Below are 22,348 nucleotides of genomic sequence, written 5' to 3'. Positions count from 1 at the left end.
CTCCAGACGCACAGGCTCAGTAGTTGTGGCTCACGGGCCCAGTTGCTCCACGGCATGTGGGATCGTCCCAGACCAGGGCTCGAACCCGTGTCCCCTGCATTGGCAGGCAGACTCTCAACCACTGCGCCACCAGGGAAGCCCAATTTCTTTTTTTTAAAAGGATCTATGTGTGTGTGTGTGTGTCCCCAAATGTGTGTGTTTTTATTTAACAAACACTTATATGGCATTTATATAATCACTAATCTAAGCACTTTAAAACTATTAACTCATTTAATTGTATATACTGCTCTTTTGTGAGTCAGGATGACTGTAGTCTTGGGTGTTTTTGCAGTGGAGGCCACAGGGCAGTACCCTCTGGACCTCCTGGGAGGGGCCATGGGCCATCCCAGTGACATTTACTGGGGGGAGAGGCAGGTCCTTAGACAGGAGGCTGAACTTGGAAGTAAGCCTTAGAAGCGAACAGTGATTTTTGACTCTCTGTTGGCCTTGTCTTCTTACATTTGGACTTTGGGAGGTTGAGACATTCTTGAAGCCCACCTAGTCAGGGAAAGATGACCTCTGCCATATAACAGGTAACCAAGAACCAAACAGGATGGACACACACACACACAAGATTATAGAATTACAAGTTACTATGTGTTTATTTCCTTTTTTGCTATCCGTCAGACATCACTGACAGGCTTGTGGTTAAACTGTTAACGGATCATTTTTTTTAAAAGCAAAATCATGACTCATGCAGATACAAAATGAACACAAATCAAAGAATTTACTTAAATGAAAGAACCAGACAGATGTTATAACCGGTTTGAAGGAAAAGCCAAAGAAGCACAAATTCATATGAAATAAAGCAATTTTGAAATGAATGTACAAATGGACACAAACCTGGTTTTTCCATAGAAGGAGAGGTTGTCCCTCCACTGGGCAAAACTCATTATTGTTTTGCACTGCTATCAGCTGTCTACATTTTACGGAGTTATAAAATTACTCCCATGGAATCAGAATCCAATAATCTGGTAAAGTGTGATCTGGAAAATGTAGTTTTCCACTGAAGCACAAACTTTTCCCTACAAAAGCAGGGTTTGGGGGTCAGACATTATGTGATCAAATGCCACTCAGTAACTGTATGGTTTCGGACCTGTCTTACCTCAGTCTCCTTATCTATGAAATGAGAATGCTAATCAACTTCGTAAAATTATTAAAAGAATTAAATGAGATAATCCATGTGAAGCTAGTTGCAGCATGCCTAATACATAATAAGCAGTCAATAAACGTTAGCTGCCATTTTATACATACACATGTATATGCATATATAATGTTGATGACATTTTATTTTTATATGCGTTCTTATATATACATGTTATTATTATTGAAAACATTACAGGGGAGCATGGCGCCTTGAATCTTTCACGGTGGTAGAGAGACATTCCACTCTGGCTGGTTCCAATGCAGATCTAGCTGTAAAACAGCCCCAGGCCTCTAGAAAAGAGCCCCAAAGGACTGATGTTGCCAGGAAGGCAGTTTGGTCCCTGGAGGGGGGCATTTCCCTCTGTTGGCATACTGCTCCCACAAGCTCTGCTTTTTTTCCCCAGCCTGGAGATTTTCGTAGTTGCCATAGTGAGAAATGCAGAACTTTTTCTTGGCTTAGTAATAATAGTTACTGGGTGTTATAATAAATAGTCCTAAAAATATATGGGTCAAAAACAGTAAGAGTTCTCACTCCTGTGACAGTCCAAGATATGAGTGTCTGGTCAGCAGGCAGCTTTCCAGCATTTAGGGATCCAGAAGCCGGGCTCTGTCCATCTTGTGGCTCCACTAGTCCCAGCCTAATATTCACAGGCTCCTGGCAAGAATACAAATGGAGACCCTACTGGGGTTGTCAGATTTAGCAAATAAAAATACAGGATGACTAATAAAATTTTAACTTTAGATAAACAGTGAATACTTTCTTAGTATAAATATGTCCTATGCAATATTTGAGATACACACTTATACCAAGAAAACATTCATTGTTTATCTGGAATTCAAATTCAATCAGACATCCTATATTTTATCTGGCAACCCTGCACATACCAAATATTTAAAAGTTAAAGAGCTTTTGGAAACAAACTCTTTTTTTTTAAATTAATTTATTTTTGGCTGCACTGAATCTTCATTGCTGCATGCGGGCTTTCTCTAGTTGCGGCGAGCCGGGGCTACTCTTCGTTGTGGTGCGCGGGCTTCTCATTGCGGTGGCTTCTCTTGTTGTGGAGCATGGGCTCTGGGTGCATGGGCTTCAGTAGTTGTGGCCCGTGGGCTCAGTAGTTGTGGCTCGTGGGCTCTAGAGCGCAGGCTCAGTAGTTGTGGCACACAGGCTTAGTTGCTCCGCGGCATGTGGGATCTTCCCGGACCAGGTCTCAAACCCGTGTCCCCGGCCTTGGCAGGCGGATTCCCAACCACTGTGCCACCAGGGAAGTCCTGGAAACAAACTCTTAAAGAAAATATATTCTGTCATCCTTCCTTGACAAATGTACTTTCATAATGGCCTGGAAGGCCAGGTTCCCATTTAGAATTCTCAGACTCCTCAAATTTTCATATCACCCTCCTGCCTGCTCTCTTCCCTTTATCTCCAGCTGTCTGTTGCTTCAAGGACCCTCATTGGCACAAGTGAGGATGCCCCAGTTCAAGCACCATCCACATCCCCTGCAAACGGCCACCTTTGTCCATCCCTTGGGCCTAGGAGTGCACACTCCAGTGGATGGTCCCACCATAAGGAGCACAGCCTGGGGATGAGGTCCATATAGACTGTGGACCACACTCCAGTGGATGGTCCCACCATAGGGAATACAGCCTGGGGAAGAGGTCCATACAGATCATGAAAGGGAACCTTCAGTTACCTGGAGAGTGATCTAGAAGTGGGAGTGTGGGTTCTGGGTGGGCACATCCCTTTGGCCCTGTGGACTCCCCTATGACCAAGTCTAATGTATTGGATTTCACTGTCCTCTAGGACCTTGTTGTCTTCTTCATCCCACCAGCACAGGGAGAGAGAATATAGAGGGGATGTTCCCATTTGTTAAAAACTTTAACCCAGAAATGGTACACATCTCGTCTGCTAACATTCCATTGGCTGAAACTTAGACAGGGTGTACAGAATTATAAGGAATCATTACTACCTACTAGGTTGATTCTAGGATGGCAACAGGCATGGCAACGTGCTGTACTATAAATCTTAAGGAAAAACTTATATTTTTATTGCCATTATACTCAATACTTAACCAAAACAGTAAACAAGAATCCTCAAAATGACACCCCACACCCCCTTTCAGGGAAAAGATTTACAAGGCAGACTGTTTACCCTTGTGTCCCTGACAACACTTAAGCACAGTGCCAAGCATATAGTCAGCATTCCATGAATATTGAGGAGTGCATGATTACTTATTATTTATTATCGGATTGAAGTAAAGATTTAATGCACATCGTGCTAGCATAATGGAATGAACTAGGAGGAAGCAAAAGAGATGCTGTAATAGAAAGATGCTGACCAAAGAGTACTTCACTAAAAAGAACCCTTCCTGGGAGATGCCAAAAGCATAAAACCCCAATGCATTCACTCCTGGAGGATGGCTACCCTCAGAAGACACAGAGAAACCAAGAGGCCCCATATGTGTGTATACATTTTCACTAAGCGCTGTACTTTAACATTTATTCAATTACCCATTTTTCTTTACTCTGAGAAAAGTGCTGTTTAGAAAATATATCTGGCGCATAAAGATATGATGTGGGCATATCTAGGACCGTGAGCCCTAAACATGAGTGTATGAGCTGAAATGAAGACTCTGAAGAGGTCAGGGCAGAAGGGAGTGGTGGCGGCAGCGTGCAGGGAGCATTACTTCCACCTGCTGAACCCGGCGCCTAATGGGTTTTGTGTCGATGACTTCCCCCTGAACTTCCGCTCAGAGCCTTGGTGCCAGTTGCGTTACGTCCTGCTGATGTGCATTAGCAACTTTTAGGGAAATGGTGTCTGGCCTCGGCGATGCCCTCTTTAACTCTCTCACTCATCTGGACTGCAAGTCTACTACCGTAATCAATATTAAAACACAATCCAAAGAGTGTGGCAGCTTCTCTGCTGGCTCTCCCTCCAGAGCAAGTGTTTGACCTGCAGAATGAAAAATTTAAAACCTTACTACTTTATAGTCAGACTTCACTTTTTGTATGGTTCTCCATGCTCTGTGACCATTTTGGAAATTCAGATGGTCTTCAGATTCACAGAGGTTGACTGACCGTCTGTACAAATAATTTTTAAGTGTTTATGAAGGACAGTTTCAAAAGAGGGGTTCTGAAGACAGTGAACAGGGAGGACACCAGTTTAAACATCATCCTCTGTGCAGTATCCCTGCCCACCCTCTCGCCTCCCCAAGGGGCCTTGCAGCCCTCTTGCTGGGAACCTGCTACTGTCGCTACACTCACACCTGGTGTGGCTGTTACCTGTTCACATGGGCCTCCCTCCTTGAGACTGTAAGATCTCTGAGAATAAAAATGTATCTTGTACGCTTTTGTAACCCCAGTACAATAGAACATCTAGCAAGTGTATTTGTATGCATGTCTGTAATATACATACAACTATTTATTTATATATTTGTTTACATACACTTTTTTATTGAAGTATAGTTGCTTTACAATATTGCTAAAGTTTGTTTGTTAGTTTGTTAGTTTCAGGTGTACAGCAAAGTGACTCAGTTATTTTTTTCAGATTATATTCCATTATAGGTTATTACAAGATATTAAGTATAATTCCCCGTGCTGTATAGTAAATCTTTCTACTCATCTATTTTACATGTAGTAGTTTGTATCTGTTAATCCCATACTCCTCCCTCCCTCTCCCCTTTGGTAACCATAAGTTTGTTTTCTGTCTTACATATATGTTTGTTTACATTATATATATATAATTTATTGACCATCACAATAAATACTCCTGAGTACATCATTTCATTTAACCTTCAAAACAGTCTTATAAGGTAGATGCTATAAGTTCTCATTTTAGAGATAAGAGAACTGAGTCACAGAAAGGTTAAGTAAATTATCCAAAGTCACATAATTAATAAGTGAAGAGCTGATATTTGAATCCAGGGTTGACACCAAAGTATGTTTTCAGCCACTATGATAGAAGAGCTACCACCAACATTTACTTAGCATCTGCTGTTTGCACTTGTACAATGTTCTTCACATTCGTTATTTCATTTAGCCCACAAAGGATCACAATGAAGTGTGGCTCTCAGTTTAAAACAGAAAACTTCCTTTGGGTGTATACCCAGAAGTGGAATTGCTGAATCACATGGTAGATCTATTTTTAATTTTTTGAGGAAGCCAAAAACAGGATTTTGAAGAGATACATGCACTCCCATGTTTATTGCGTTAGTCACAATAGCCAAGATATGGAAACATCCTAAACACCCATCAACAGATGAATGGATTCAAAAAGGTGTGAGATATATACACAATAGAATATTATTCAGCCATGAGAAAGGAGGACATCCTGCCATTTGCAACAACATGGTTGGACCTTGAGCACCTTATGCTAAGTGAGATAAGCATGATAGCACTTATATGTGGAATCTCAAAAAAGTCAAACTCATAAAAAACAGTAAAATGGTGGTTAGCAGGGGATTAGGGGGAGGATAGGATAGATGTTACTTAGAGGTACAAACTTGCAAAAGTAGTAAATAAGCCATAGAGATCTAATGTGTAGTATGAGGCATACGGACAACAGTATTGTACTATAATCATCAAACTTGCTAAGAGACTACAATTTTAATTGTCTCAACCACTAAAAAGAAAGTATAATTATGTAATGTGATAGAGGTGCTAAATACCGCTACAATGGCAATCATATTACAATATACACATGTATCAAATTAACATGTTATACACCTTAAATTTACACAATGTTATCTGTCAAATATATTCAATTAAAAACATGAGAAAACTGAGGCCCAAGGAGCTTATGTAACTTACCCGAAGTTGCACAGTTACTAGGCAGTTAAATCCAATATTCAACCCAGTGTTACCTCCCACACCATGAATCACCTGGGAGAACTGGGCAGAGCTGTACGTAAACATCATTAATGAGAAGAAAAGATGACAGTTATGCTGACCTATTTCTTTTTTTCAGGTTCAGTCATTTTTAGCATCACTTGATGGAGAGAAGCTGGAAGTCTTAAAAAATGACCTAATTTCCATTAAAGACATCTTTGCAGCCAAAGAATTAGAGAATGAAGAGAATCAAGAAGTGCAAGGTAAAGGAAAATAACCAGTTAAATAGCAAGACAAACAATTGGTACCGTCCTTACAAAACTGCTGTTAATAAGCACAGCCCTTTGAACAGGGGAGAATTGCTTAATTCAGGTGCTCCTCCTGCCCACTTCCAAACTCTCTGTGCATCTGCTCTCGTTACAGGAGCTGGTCACATTGACCTATGGTCCTCCTGTCCCTTGGGTGGGAACTCCTGAGTGAGGCACCTTTATTTCTCTGGTGTCCCTGGCACGTCACAGGCACATAGCAAATGCATCTGGTCGAGTGAACAAAGAGCACAATGCACTCAACAGGGCCCTGATGACTGGAGTTTATGCTCCAGTGTCTGATTTTTTACCTGCATGTGGAAGTTGTTGAATGTGGTTGATGTTGATGGTGGGCAGGTCTTTCGATGGATTTCTTATCATATTTTTCTTCTTCCTTTTCATTTCTGTGTGTAGGAGTTAGGGTGTATTTGTAAGTGGCCTACATCTCACCCAAAAAATACAAAGGCACATGGTGCATCAAGGCATGATTTGTCAGGTTTGATTGATTTACACTAAAGTGAGCCAGGTACGCGCTCCCAATACTCTTCCAGCCAGATGATGACATGACCCCAAGGAGACTAGAACCTATTTTGTGAGAAGCAAGGCTTCCTTGAGAGAGGAAAAGAAGTTCCCAAAGTTGGACGTGCTTAATGATTAAGTTGTCCATTTGGGAGCAGAATATAGTAAAGCATTTGCTGTGTACATGGAGAGTGATTAATGTCATCACCAAGCACTAGACAGTTGTTTCACGTAGGTTACGCTGAAAACTTAAGCAACCTTGGACACGCAAGGCTGGCTTCTCCTGGGATCATCTGAAGGGTCTTATTTGCAACATTTTCACTACTTACTTGCTATTTGTCCTTGAACAAGTTATATAACCTTTCTGAAATTCAGTATCTTACCTTTAAAATGGAGACAGTGATACCTATTCCTGAGGGCTATTGTAAGGATCAAATTAGATAATGTATGCAAAAACATATTACAGAGCCTGGCACACAGAACTGCTCAAAGTGTTAGCTGTTATTATTATTAAAAGTGCTAACACAATTCCAGGAAAATAGTAAAGATGCAATAAGTTATAGCTTTTATTTATAATTGTACTTGTGATAATGTACATGCATATCATCCACTCTCTGGAAGCATTTTGTGCCCAGACGTGTTACATATCTTTAATCAAAGCTCAAACACAAGAGCGCAAATGCTTCAGCCTAGATGCTCAGGGCAAAATTATTCTAAACATTTGCAAACTGTCTTTTAAATACTATCTCCTGCTTTAGCCCCGCATGCTGACCTTATGTGCCTTCAGTTTAATGAGATTTATGCTCACTGCATCAAAGTAGAAGAATCAATTATACTGAAGCATAGGAAAAGGTCAATATCAAAGAGACAGTTGGAGAACAATGTTTTTGAGCATTTGTGTGTTTCTACAAAGTCACAAAGGATGACAATCTTGTCTTTGCTTTAATAATGAAGAAACTAAGATACTAGCTGTCAAAGGTCATGCAGCTAGTATTCTGAACCCAAAATGAACTAATGTAGATGCCCCTTTTCCAGAGTAACAATCACCAAAAAGATGCAGGCTATTTTTCTTCAGTTTATGATGCCTGAGGTAGACCTTTGCCTTATTGGGGGTGTCATTCAGAACGGATGATGGATCCCAGATTCTCCCTAACGTCAAAGAAATATTGTTTCCAGTGTAAGTTAATGCAGTATGGCATCCCAACTAGTGCAATTTCTTGGAGAGAAAACTTGATTCGATACTGTTAAATAGAAAATGTTACTACGTGTGTTATGTTCCAGTCTTAATATAGAGCTTCAGTAAATGGAGATTTTTGAATATGACCAAAAAAAAAAAAAAATTGAAGTCCTGAACAGCATGCTTAAGAAATGGTAGATTAATCTCTCTTTAAGTGATGGAACCCTGTTACCTCCCATAATATGTCCATTTTCCTAAAGGGCAGCTCCAGATTATCAAAACACAATTAATTTTAATTAACTTAATTGAATAATTAAATGTCATTTAAACACCTAAAGAAGAATGGGAGAGAAGAACAGCAGGGTTGTCATTAAATCAATCCAATATGATGGAGTGTTACAACTCCAGAAAGGTGAGGGATTAATTAAAAGCTGTCAAGAGCAATCTCATTAGTGAGGGTGAGCAGACAATCCAGGAGCAAAATTCTGGGAGAAACCACAGCATTCTCATCATATTTTTTCTTCTAAGCACTTGCATTCCTAAAAGCCCCCTAACACCCAAATAATTTATTTGGTACTCTTAGAAAATGTAATAAACTGTCATTTTTAGATAAATTTAATATTGGGCTCCTCTGCATTTAATAACATTAGCTAATGATTTGCATGTTTGTCCTACCAGCAGAGTGTAATTTTATCACACTGCCGTGGGTCTCTAATTTGGTTTACCACTGTTGTGAAGAGATTTTTAAAAGATATTTTCTCTTTTTATTGACTTGGTGAAGATCTTCTCGGCCACACGTACAGACCAAGAACTGTAGTAATAGGTATTGTTTGTTGCAACATTCTTTAACATCTGTTTTTTATTTACATCCATTTTTCTCTGTGATGATTTTCCTAAAATATCTGCTACAAGTTATTGGTGTATTTCTCTTATAGAACGAACGCACATTTAAAAGCTGGAGCTACAGAGAGTACGTGTATCCTAATTTAGTGTTGATTACTCTCAAATATTTTTAATCTCCCTATGTTTATATCTTTGTAACACTTAACAATATAGTTTATATAAAACTCTAGTGTTTACGAAATACTTACACATTTGTTGTATTATTTGCTCCTTACAATAACACTAGAGTCGATGGTTGGGTTTTATTGTCCTATATTTACAGAGGAGGAAATAGAGGCTAAGAAGCCCTGTGACTGGCCCCAGGTCACAGAGCCACTAGTGCAGGAGCTGGGGAAGAACCTCCACGTCCTCAGCCTCAGGCCAGGGCTCTTTCTGCCCTGCAGCACTGCCTCACGAGGATGAGAAGGACCAGGCAGTTTGGAAACGAGACCCCGTGGGAGTTGCCCCTCTTACTTTGCCTACCTAGAGAGGATGAGACCAAGATCTCTGCCCAGCAGAGAGAGAATCTCAGCTTTTGATGGCCTCTCCCTCTCTCTCTCTCTCTCTCTCTCATTCTCTCTCTGACTCTGTAGCCCTCCAGCTCTCCCTTTGTACATGTGACTAAAGCCTTCTCATTTTTGAAGGCTCTGTTCAGGCATCACCTCCTCCAGGAAGGTTTCTTAATACCCCTGAGAATGGGATCAAGTGTTGCAGAAGACTGCTCCGTCTGAGCACTTGCTTTATGGGTTTTATGATTTGCTCGTGTCAGCTTCACTGTGAACAAAGACAGCCATCCCTCCCTCTGCCGCAAGGCACATGCCTCCCTCCCCCTGTGGCGGTCACCCTGTCCTCCTTGCTGTCCCTGAGCAAGCCAGGCACACTCCCTCCTGGACTTGACCCTGGCAGTGCCTCTGCCTGGAAGGCTCTTCCCCTGGTCTGTGTGGCTCATCCCTCTCCTCCTCTGGGTTATTACTCAAAAGCCATTTTCTCAGCTCCTCTCCATTTGAAATTCCTAACCCCCAGCTGTCCCTATTCCTCTTCCTTGATTTATACTTCTCCATAAAGCTTCTCACCTGACATATATGTTTTACTTCTCTAGTTTGTTTATTGACCTGCTCCCCAATGAGAATATATAAATTCTAGGTGATGATAAACTGATGAGGCCAAATTCTTTGAACAAAGACCTACCAGTTCTCCTGGCTGTCTTCACAAGCTGCTGACTAACCATTTTGTCTCTAAAACAGAAATAAGCACAAGCAGACAAGTGTTAGATACAGTATTTCTCACATAGCTTAGTCCTCTCTGAAGCTACTGCCTTCACCCACTAACACAGGCCACGGTATTTTCTTCTCAGAGGGTTTCTGAGATCATGTAATAAGGCCAGATGAATGATGCTTTTATCCCTCCACCACCGCCCCAAACTGGTGATACAATCCATTGTGAAATCAATTCTTTAGCACTTATAAGAAACTTTGAAAATGGCCTCAACTTGTAGATACAAATGAGAGATATAAAATTGTAACTTTTAAAGATCTCTCCTCTTTATTGCCCACCAATAATATTAAGTTATTTTTATTTCATGATATATATATAACACATTATAGATAATCAATATATTAGTATCTATGGTATAATATATTAGTAAATTATTTATTCAGTACATATTCATTTTAGCACCTGTTATGTTCCAGGCACTGTGTTAGATGCTCTGGATTCAGGAATGAGCAAAACAAATATTGTCTGTATCCGTAGGTAGCTTCCAATCTGAAGGGAAGACATATCATTATGAAATATTGTAGGACCAGGCAGGTGTCCTAGGAAACCGTGGGAAATTTCTCCAGAGATATAATGTTGTTATAAGTATTAAGATATAAGTAGATGACCCATGGAGACTAATTCTGCTTGCTCAGCACTGTGGCTCTGTGGACCTAAAAGGGTACCCTGAGTGTCATTAAGGGTTGCAGTGCTAAGCATAACAGTACCGTAAATCATAAACACAGTGTTGTCCCAGGGCTCTCAAGCCTGAGAAGGGTCATTCATTTGTTCATTCAGTCATTCAGCAAACAGCTACTGACCACCTATAGCTGTGAACAAGACCGGTAGGTCCCTCCCTGCCCTCATGTGCCCTTCGGGCCAGCCCAGGGGTGCCCCAGCTAGAGCTGCGAGCAGCAAGACTCCACCAGCCCCTCGCCCAGCTGCAGCCTGCTGCCTCGCCTCTGTGCTCATACACGGGCACAGCTTGTCTTTGCCCGGCGGCTGGAGGGCGGGCTGCTGCTGCCCCCACTTATACTCTGACTGCGGGCTGTAAGGTTGGGGGAGCTGCCACATTCTGAAGGATGAAGAATAAATCATGCTTCTTACTTCTGTCATTTTCTATTTCCAGGGATAGAAGAAAAGGGAGAAGAATTTGCTAGCATGCTTACAGAGCTTCTCTTTGAATTGCATGTTGCGGCCACGCCTGACAAACTCAATAAGGTCAGCACCATATGAATCTCGGTTTTTGCTCGTTGGTTTTTTTTTTTTTTTAAAGGTCTCGGTTGTAAAATCCAGAAATCCACCTGAAATAGAAAAACCCCAAGTCCCAGTGGCACATGGCGGGAGGGGAGTCCCAGGTCAGTAATTAAGATTCGAGGAGGCAACATCATGAAATGTGATGGCAGAGAACGTGCTAGGCTGTGTTGTGAGACCTGCGTTTTAGTTGCAGTTTCACTGGTAATTACCTTGTGACCTTGAACAAGTCGTTTCTCCTTAAAATAGGGTCTTAGATCAGATCAGTGGTTATCCTCAGCCTAGAGGAGGAAAGAAGGTGCAGAATCACCAAAGGGCTTTTTCAAATTCCATCTCCCCTCCCCTCGAAAGTGACATGCCAGCATTAGGCAGAGAAAGCACATCTGCCAGAGCCAGGCCACTCACACAACCCCTCCCACTGGAAAGCTGGTGCTTCGTCGTGTCTAAGACCATCTGAGCTTTCACTGTCTGGGTTCCTCTGAGAGTTAACACTGGATGTTTTGCAAGTTCTTACAAGGTCTTGCTATGGCATTTCTTAATGAGGTCACTGATCATTAATTACTTAAAACTGTCATTTTTCCCATTCTCTCTCTCTTTCTTCTCTTTTTTTTTTGAATTTTTGAATTTTATTTAATTTATTTTTTTATACAGCAGGTTCTTATTAGTCCTCCATTTTATACACATCAGTGTATACATGTCAATCCCAGTCTCCCAGTTCATCCCACCACCACCCTCTCTCTTTCTTCTCTTTAGCGATCAGTGGTTGACACAGGTCCTCACTCATCAAGGTGGGTGAGGAAAGGGCAGACTGAGGCAGTGAGGTGGAGAGATGAGCAATTTCTTTATCTCTGGTAGAGGTCACTGATTCTGGCAGGTCAGTGACTTGAACACAGCAGGGAAATTGCCTCATTCATCTCCACACAGCACCTGCCGCAGCTCAGAGAGTGTGTGTGGTGCCTCCGAGGTCTCTACTGGCTTATTTACATAGGTAAACCTTTGTCCCTAAAAGAGGACACACCAAGCATGGTTTGTTAGGTTTTGTCTCCCCTAATCTTCTCCCCATTAACTTGCCATCAACACCATGACACGTTAAACTTTGACATGCAAGCTTTCAAATGAGAAGTAAGTTTCGCATAAGCTCAGATGCAACTTAAGCAAACAGCTTAAACTATAATATAAAAGCTGGTGAGTCTGCCCTTTCAAAATTCAGGGAGTAACAGATAGGGAAGGTGTTTTCTGCTTGTTCGAAAACTTTTAAGGCCACAAGTTGCTCAAACTGCACTCATGTGAAGTGAAACTCATCACAGTTCTTCGCTTGTTCCCACCCGCCGACCCCGCCCTGAGAGGCTCTGGCATGGCTGGAGAGGAGCAGAGCCATCCTTCATCTTCCGGCGTGATACATTATTAGGTTCATGAAATATTAAGGGCTTCATGAGACATAGCAGATGAGGAAATTTGCTTTAGCAATGACCCTGGCTAAATTTCATATATATAAATATATATATGAAATTTTATAGTTGGTCACAAAAAGTGAAAAATATACTGTGGCTTTTCCAAAGTGACAGTCATTTTTATTCCTATCTGAGTATCATTTTATTTTTTTTATAGATTTTATTTATTTATTTATTTATTTATTTATTGGCCACATTGGGTCTTCTGTTGCTGTACACAGGGTTTCTCTAGTTGCTGTGAGCGGGGGCTACTCTTTGCTGCGGTGCGAGGGCTTCTCATTGCGGTGGCTTCTCTTGTTGCGGAGCACAGGCTCTAGGTGTGCAGGCTTCAGTAGTTGTGGCACATGGGCTTCAGTAGTTGTGGCTCACGGGCTCTAGAGCGCAGGCTCAGTAGTTGTGGCGCGCGGGCTTAGTTGCTCTGCGGCATGTGGGATCTTCCCGGACCAGGGCTGGAACCCGTGTCCCCTGCATTGGCAGGCGGATTCTTAACCACTGCACCACCAGGAAAGCCCTGAATATCATTTTAGAATGCTTTCCAAAAATTCCTCTGGCCCTGCAGTTTTCTCTCCATACATTCTTTCTATTCTGTCCCTTTTTCTTACTGTATTTTTTACCAGGAAGCAACAACAAGGTGTTTTTAAGGAAGTTGAGGAATTGCCCCATCACTCTTTAAACGTACAGAGAAGCACCCTTGACTGTTTAGGGTTTGATCCAAGTCGTGGGATTGGCTTTTGTGTCTCCATATTTGTACAATAAACGTATTGCTTTGGTTGGGGGCCTTTGCAGGCCATGAAAAAAGCTCATGACTGGGTGGAAGAGGATCAAACCATGGTGCCAGTAGACGTGGCCGAAGAGTCAGAGGACAAAACAAAGAAGGAAGAAAAGGAAGAGGAACCTGAAAACCCCGAAGAAGACAAGAAGGAAGAAAGGAAAACTAAGACAGTCGAGGTAAACACATTACAGATCGTCCGCCTAAAGAGCAGTAACATGATGTTCATTTTATTAGCAGCCTAATTTTAAGTGAGGCAAAGCCATTTCATTTTCATTTATACCCTATTCCACACTATAGAAATACGAGTATTAATGTAATAAACACTAAAATTTCTCTATACCAGGACATTTTGTGATTTAGCATAGATATAGTAGTTTTCCTCCATAGCGTTACAGTTATAATTTAAAGGAAAAAAGATCTTTAAGAATATAGTTGATTTATCTTTAGGGTAAAATTCCATCTTATATGCAAATCTGTAACCATAACATGTCCTTATGCCCCATAACTAATGAGGTAATTGAACCGTTTTCCAAAAAAGAATTTCATTGCCACAGTTTTTATTCTGCAGTTTAATAAATTTATATGTGCATAATTTATAATCTGCCTATGTTCAAAAATGAGTTTGTAATAAATTCATTTTACGTTGAATTTTAATTTTAGAGAAAGAAAGTTTCAAATTAGATCGCTCTAAAGAAAAATGCCCACTGAGGTCTGTTCAATTCAGCCTCCCTTCCACACGCTTTCACGAGTACCTGTGTGTTGTGTGCCCAGCACTACTCTGAGAACTGGGGACCCAGCTGTGAAGAAGGCTTGTTATGCCCCTGGGACCTGGTGACACTTCTGTTTTTGTTTTTTGGGGTTTTTTTTTAAGTTTTTTTTTTAATTAATTAATTTATTTGTTTATTTATTTATTTTTGGCTGTGTTGGGTCTTCGTTTCTGTGCGAGGGCTTTCTCTACTTGTGGCGAGCGGGGGCCACTCTTCATCGCGGTGCGCGGGCCTCTCACTATCGCGGCCTCTCTTGCTGCGGAGCACAGGCTCCAGACGCGCAGACTCAGTAGTTGTGGCTCACGGGCCCAGTTGCTCCACGGCATGTGGGATCTTCCCAGACCAGGGCTCGAACTCGTGTCCCCTGCATTGGCAGGCAGATTCTCAACCACTGCGCCACCAGGGAAGCCCGACACTTCTGTTTTATGGTAGCATTTCCACTTAGAAAAGTCTTAGGTACACCCATTAATCTTTGGGTAAATTTTTTCAGGTCATATTTGTTTTGGGGGAATTTTTTCCAGGAATTATATAATTGTTTTAATGTCACAGGATTTTTTTAGAAAGCATCTGCTCAATGAATAATTTTCTGACTTGTACGTTTTGCTTTCAGGAGGTATACATGCAGTCCATCGAAAGCCTGGCAGAAGTAACAGCTCGCTGTATTGAGCAGCTTCATAAAGTAGCAGAATTAATTCTTCATGGACAAGAAGAGGAAAAGCCAGCTCAGGACCAAGCAAAAGTTCTGATAAAGTAAATGTTACTTTTAATTCTTATTTTTCCAATTTTATGTATACGTGCCATTCAAATGCACACACACACGCTCACGTACACCCTCACCTACTAAAGATTCAGATTTCATGTCAACTAATTCCATTGTTCTATGGTCATCTTAAGAAATAAGGACTCTCTTAAGAAATGAACCAAGTTAGCGAGAACAGTAATAATTAGCTAGACATTCCAGGAATTATTTATGAAGAGATTTAAGGGAAGACACCGTAAATCATTCAGAGCTAAGTGTTTGTTCTAATAGATCAGAATCTTGAAAGTACAGACCTTTGAATATAATTACATTTTCAACATGCCACACAGATAAAAGACACCTTAATGGACCTTCTCAACTAGTTTCACAGAAATATGCAAACACACCCCCACTGTTCCGAGGGACTTATACCAGCTCTGCATATTCTGAATTCTGGCAATGATGGTCACTAACGTAAGCCAGTTCACTGTGGATTGCTTTTGCGTGCATATTTGCTATCATATGTTTATTCTTCAATAAGCTACTATTATTAGTTTAGTGAAATAAAAATGCGTGTATATATATAATGTTATACACATGAAAATAGCTGGTATGGAGCGTTCATTAAAATAGTTGATTATGGAGCTGAAGAATAAGCCATTAACTTTTACGCGTATGAGTGTAAGCTGTGGTATAGAAAATCAGCACAGGTCCAAATGCCCTCTCATTATTATGTAGACACAGGAACCAAAATAAGAGCCTCCTAAAAATATATGGGTACACACACACACACACACACACACACACACACACACCTCAACACATTCACTCACTTGCTAGCTAACTAGTCTTCACTTATTACTACATTTGGCATTGTAGGTTGGGGAGCAAATTTTTGGTGGAAGGACCTTCCAAAAAGTCATTATTAGTGTCTCTGATGGCATTTTTCCTCACTTGTACAGATTTGTGATCTAGTGTAGATTTTCATATCTAAACATGTGAAAATCGAAGATATTATAAGCACTGCACAATCCTGCCCTTAAAATGCCTACAAAGAATATGTACTTGTCTCGACGTAAAGAAGGAAGAGGAAAGGGCAAAATAGGAAAAGTTTCAAGTATTGAGGAAAACATCTGAGTACTGTTTTATATTTGCATGCTGATTTGAAAGAGGAGGGCTGAAGTCAGAAGTTTCTGAGTATGGAAAGCAGAACCTTACCCTTAGCTCCTGTCTGACTCTCAGCCCCTGATTGTCCCAACCTTACCAAGCTGCTCCAAGCAAAATGTAATAAGGCCTCATATATGTCTGTACAATAAGTGCCTTTCCACCCACCTGCCCGAGAACATAGGCAGAACTGCTCTTTGCTATCTCTTGGCCTTACTCCTGACCCTTTCTGCAGATAAGTTTTGGATGGGTGGGTGGATGGATGAGTAGTTGGATGGATAGATGAGTGGAAGGAGGGATAGATGGATATAGCTCAACAAACCTGAATACATAGCTTAGACAGAACCCCTATTTATCAGAAGAAAACTTGCCTCTACTGACATCACTAGATCTTTTAACATGTAAGATTCTTAACTTGGAGTTATTCTTTGCTAATAGCATTTTAATCACTTCATAAAAGTCATATATACTTATTGTTAAAAAAAATCAGGCAAAATGCACCATTGTTAGGTAGATTGTTTTCAGTTTTTGTCATCATCTATAATGTTATGACAAACATTGCTTTGTTAAATATTTATATCTATCTTGCATTATTTTCTTGGGGTAAAGTCCTAGGCGTGGAATGGCTGGAATAAACATTGGGGTAAAGTTTTGATGTAAGTCTTAAAAAATGTATTCTACAGGATCTTTATTTTGAGGCATCTCATAAAAACATAATCAAGATATGAAGAGACATCTGAGTTTGAATTTCTTCATCTATAAAATGGGAATAATAATGGACCCTAATAAGGTCATTATGCAGATTAAATGTGATTATGCATATAAAAGTATTTAACATAGTACCTCAGTGAATGTTCATTATTATTTTCAAATGAGCAATGCTGGAGAAAAGTCCCTTGGCAAGAGTTTTATACCCCCTGTGGAGCTCAAGCCTGGTATTTTCCTGCATACGCTTTTGCTTTGGAAAAGAGGTAGGGTGAGAATTAGATTAAACTGTGATTGTGAATCATGGAAGAATACTGAGGAAAACATTTCTACAGAGCATCTTCAAACTTGAGTGCCCTTCTTTTAATGGGAATACTGTATTAATATCAATAAATGTATTAATGGTACAATTATTTTTCTTTATTAAAAATCCCCAAATCTCTTTTTTTCTTCTTTCAGATTAACTACTGCAATGTGCAAGGAAGTGGCCTCCTTATCAGAGAAGTTTACAAATTCTTTAACCACTGTTGGGGTAAGATTATGATACTGATTCTTTTTTCACCTTTTTGAGGGGGAGGCCTACAACGGGCTGTGATATGAAGTGGAGGGCATAGTACCTTCTTTGAAAGCTCCACAAAGCAGAAGCTCTGCCGGGACATTTGCTAAAATGAGGCCTGAGCATCTCCTCTAACTATAGGCAGCTTAAGGCTCTCATCTGACTGAGTTCTAGCCCTGATGCGACCATATCAGACATACAAGGTATTGGGTGGATTTTCAAACCTCTCTGGGCCTCATTTCCTTTATTTGTTCACTAAGGTTCCTTCTATTATTTAACATCTGTGATATATAATTCCACAATCTCTAGTAAAATAACTCATTTTTAATATTCACGTTCACTGTTGCCCTGGAAGCCTATTTTATAAGCCACACAAGACAAAAATGTCTGTGCTTTATTGTTACACTTCAACTTTGACCAAAAGAAAAAAATTTTACCAATCAATCTGTAGAAGTGTTTCTATTCTCGAGGCAACAATTTTGAAAGGTTCGGCATTCATTTGGAGCTATGGCTTCTGGTTATTTTCTTTAGAAATCAGTCATGTTATGTAACTCAGCCTAATGGGATTGGAGAAGATAGTGGCAATTATTCCTTTTCAACCTTTCTACTTTTCCTTTTACGGCCCTGGATGCAAAGGCAGATGATTCTTTACACGAGAAACAGCAAGTTTCACTTCCTGTTTTAGCTAGGGTTACAAATGTATTAGTTTCCTAGGGCTGCCTTGACAAGTACCACACACTGGGTGACTTCAACAACAGAAATGTATTGTCTCACCATTCTGGAGGCTAGAAGTCTGAAAGTAGGGTATTGGCAGAGCCATGCTTCTTCTGAAGCCTCTAGGGAAGGACCCTTCTCTGCCTCTTCCAGCTTCCCAGGCATTCTTTAGCTTGCAGCAGTGTAACCCCAATTTCTTTCTCTATCTTCACATCATCCTCCCTCTGTGTGTGTCTGTGTCCACATTTCCCTCTTCTTATAAGGACAGTGGTCATATTGGATTAAGGTATGACCAGTACAACCTCATCTTATCTAATTGAATCTGCAACACCCTATCTCCAAATAAGGTCACAGTCTGATATACTGGAGGTTAGGACTTCAACATATCTCTTCCTAACACAAAGTAACAGAAACAAGCACTAAATAATTTTAACAGAAAGGGGAGTTTATTAAAGGTAGTGGAGGTATATGAGCAGCCGTGGGGGACCCATCACCGGAGCTCATGTACCTTCTCTCTAAAGTGTTGCTATTAATGTGACTCAATTACAGCAGTTCCTAGTTCTCTCCATTCAAATTCCAGGATCCTGGGTGAGAAGGTTTGAAAGGCTCAGATATGCATCTTGGTGTCTCCAGTAGTGATGAGGACAGGGTCGTATCATGTAGACCTACTTTGCTGCTGGGGTACACGTCTTTCCACCCACCCCCCCAGGCAAAGAGCAGTTCTCAAAAAAAGCAAAAATGATTGTGGACTGAGCTGTCAGGAGTTGTGTGCCTCTCAGACTTCTGTAAGTGGCTTAGTTGATAAAGGATGAGTTACATACCAACTATTCATTCTGCTGTCAAAGAGTATGGTTTGCTTCTCCTATTTTGTAAAACACCAGCTTTTATATTTGTCTAATTTCAGGCCTTCAGCAATAGAGCTTCACTGTAAACAGGCAGAGTGGAGGGGGAGGGTAGAAGCTCATTGATAGGATAGGCTTGATAAAATACATTTATGTGATTGGCATCCTCTGAGTTAAGTGATGCCCATGGACTTTGGTGTAACTGCTAGATTTACAGAGAGGTGTGAGCTCTTAATCAGGATGGAATGACCTTGGCGACTCAGCTTCCCAAGGCTCTACTGTACCCTCTTCTCACTCTTTCCAGTTTACTACCTGAGAAACTGAGTCTCAGAAGGGTGAACGATTCACCCAGTTAACTCAACTCCCAGTTGGCTGCCCATCAGACACAGCAGACAGATAGCTAACTGTTTGGTTCTCTACGGTTGCCTAGTGATGAGGATGTATATGTCTGTGTCTATGTGTGTTATATGTTTTATATGATTCATGTTAAACATTAATTAATTTACATCAGTGGGTAAGATTCATGGTATTGCTTTCCATTCCCTTTAATGTACTGTATTCCAGCACAGTGCTTCTCAAACCTTAATGTGCAAGCAAATAACCTAGAGAGCTTATGAAATGCAGATTTTGATTCAGTGGGTCTAGGATGAGGACTGAGACTCTGCATTTCTAACAAACTCCCAAGTGGTAACAGTGCTCCGAATTCCTATCCTACATTTTGAGTAGCAAAGCTCTAGCAGATAAGTGTGTACTTGAATCAATACACACACATAAAATACACGCACACACACACGTGTCCAAATGTTTGTATGAACAAAATCAGGAACACACAGATTATCGTTTGGAGAAAGAAAAAGCCAAATCTAAATGGAGTTTACTGAAATACCATCTCACGACAACAGTACCTCTCATCTTGTGCTGTGATGAATCATTCACATCAGGTCATTGTTTCTGTTCTCTAAAAGAGCCATTATTCATAACTTGAAGCTAATGAGTGTATATTGCTCTCCAGACTCTATTTAAATTGCTTGCACATCTCTTTGATTCTGAAAACCAATGCTATTTTATTGCCCTCATTTTGGTTATATTTTAGAAGCTTATTGATAATCAAATAAACATGAGAGCAAACCATAATGGATTTTCTGGTTACTTACTAAAATGACTGGATTTTTAAAGAGTTTTTTCCCAAGACTCCATTCTGGTTTCCCCAGTAAGACATTACTTAGCCCTTGGTAGAGTAATGTCAGTGAAAGTGGGCTGCTCTGGGAAGAAATAGTTCATTTATATACTTTTGTTTGCCATAAGATCTTTCAAGTACAGTGAGGGAAAGCAGCCTATTAAGACTGCCCTCTTCTTTCTAGTCCCTGTAATTATTTATTGTCTAAGAGTGGATTGAACATTTTAGATAGAGAAGACTGGACATAATAATAACGGCGACATGAACACTAACTCCCACTTTTTGAACACCTACTTAATATCAGGTTCTGTATTCTGCGCTTTCCATGTTTTGCAAACTGGGGTATGCTGACCTGTTTGCAAGTTATATTTAAGAGTGTTTTGACTTTACTGCCAACCTTGAAGACACACCCTATAACCAAGTACGCGTGTTTGCATTTAAAAGAAAAAAGACTACAGACCAGGGCTGGAACTAGGGTAAGCAAGTAAAGGTACTTAACATGTCTACCAAATTTAAGGGGACTCCCCCCCCCGACAAAAAGAGACAAAGAAACAACCTCAGTCATCTAGATAGATATTTTAATGCAGTATTTTAAAAATCAAAATTAACACCAAAAAATCATGATGAACAAAATATCAAAATTATAAATAAAGACTGAATCCGACCCTGTACAACTCAGCCTCACTCACCTCCCCCTAATCCCAGACCTGCTACGAGCTTTAAATAGTTTAAAAGGTCTGAGTGTAAATTTCTAGCTACATGACCTTAAGCAAGTTACTCAACCTTCCTGATTCCTATTTTCTCATCTTTATTTATTTTTATTTTTTTATTAAGATTTTATTTTTGATGTGGACCATTTTTAAAGTCTTTATTGAATTTGTTACAATATTGCTTCTGTTTTATGTTTTGGTTCCTTGGCCGCAAGGCATGTGGGATCTTAGCTCCCCAACCAGGGATTGAACATGCACCCCTTGCACTGGCAGGCGAAGTCTTAACCACTGGACTGCCAGGGACGTCCCCTATTTTCTCATCTTTAGATCGGGGTTATCATGGTACCTACCTACCTCCTAAGATTTCTGTCGAAATTAAATGATCGTGTAGGGGAAGCACCAAATATGAAGCCTTGTCTGTAGTAAGCATTCCACTTCTCCCCTTCTTCTCTAAGAGATTCCTCAACAAAGCCAGCGTCTTACATTTTCTGGGACAAGCCTTGGAGTACGAGCACCTAATCTGTCAATTTCATCCTTTTGATTCCACAGAGCAACAAGAAGGCTGAGGTCCTTAACCCCATGATCAATAGTGTATTGTTAGAGGTAAGTGGCCTCCTGGAGAGAAAGTGCTTCTGAATCAAAGCAAATGTTAGAGCTACATTTTTTTGTGTGTGTATTTTTCCCAGGCAGCAAGTGTTACTGCAATTCTAAATTTTATCATCTAAAGTCTTTTTTGAGTACATTTGTGCAGTTAAACCAGCTGTAAACCCTCGGGTGAAGCAGCAATACCTCATTTTCAAGAATTCTGATTGTAAAGAGAAACGCTAAGCTCGCATGTTATTTCTGTCGCTGTTTCCCCCGACAGAAGCACATTTCTGCTGCCAAGTTTGACACCAGATTTAACACTGTGATAATTGGCTGCAATGAGGGATTCTTGCTCAGTGGTGATTTTCATAAAAATGGGCACTTCCCTCCATTTACATAACCTTGAGTTTAGTTGGGTCGAAGCTCCAGACTGGCAAAAATGACAAGTAGAATTTTTAGCATCTGCCCGTTCAGTGACCAGAGGCAAGACCCTCTGTGACCACTCACTCAGTGGCCTGCCCACCCACCAGGACATTGTAACATGGACATGCAGCTGCCCCGTACAGCTGTGGCTTTGCCAGAAGTAACGATGTAAAATCAAAGAAAAGAAGCCCAGGAGGCCTCATTCTTGACTCAGAGGCACTGTGTTCCACCTGTGGTTAGTGGGGGAAAACCTTCTATTAGCTTCTATTAGGAAGCTCTAAGGAACTGGCACATCTATAGCCCCAGGGCACCCCACTGAAGCCACAAGGTGTTGACAAGTTGAGTT

The 22,348-nt window shown here is 40.7% G+C and overlaps 1 protein-coding gene across 4 annotated transcripts in view; it reads left to right on the top strand.

The window, feature by feature from the left end:
• FAM114A1 (family with sequence similarity 114 member A1) overlaps positions 1-22,348 on the top strand; it is a 124,083-nt gene that overhangs the window by 41,064 nt on the left and 60,671 nt on the right. For all 4 annotated transcript variants that reach the window (XM_082464251.1, XM_082464250.1, XM_082464249.1 and 1 more), the window contains 6 exons: positions 6,146-6,269; positions 11,273-11,364; positions 13,635-13,796; positions 14,998-15,137; positions 17,455-17,527; positions 21,544-21,597. In XM_082464251.1, coding sequence (XP_082320377.1) covers positions 6,146-6,269; positions 11,273-11,364; positions 13,635-13,796; positions 14,998-15,137; positions 17,455-17,527; positions 21,544-21,597 — 645 coding nt within the window. The remainder of the gene's footprint in view (positions 1-6,145; positions 6,270-11,272; positions 11,365-13,634; positions 13,797-14,997; positions 15,138-17,454; positions 17,528-21,543; positions 21,598-22,348) is intronic.

Source organism: Balaenoptera physalus, assembly GCF_965194825.1.
Source record: "Balaenoptera physalus genome assembly, chromosome: 5".
NCBI lineage: Eukaryota > Metazoa > Chordata > Mammalia > Artiodactyla > Balaenopteridae > Balaenoptera > Balaenoptera physalus.
Note: the sequence above shows the minus strand (reverse complement) of the source record. Positions and strands in the feature narration are given on the sequence as shown.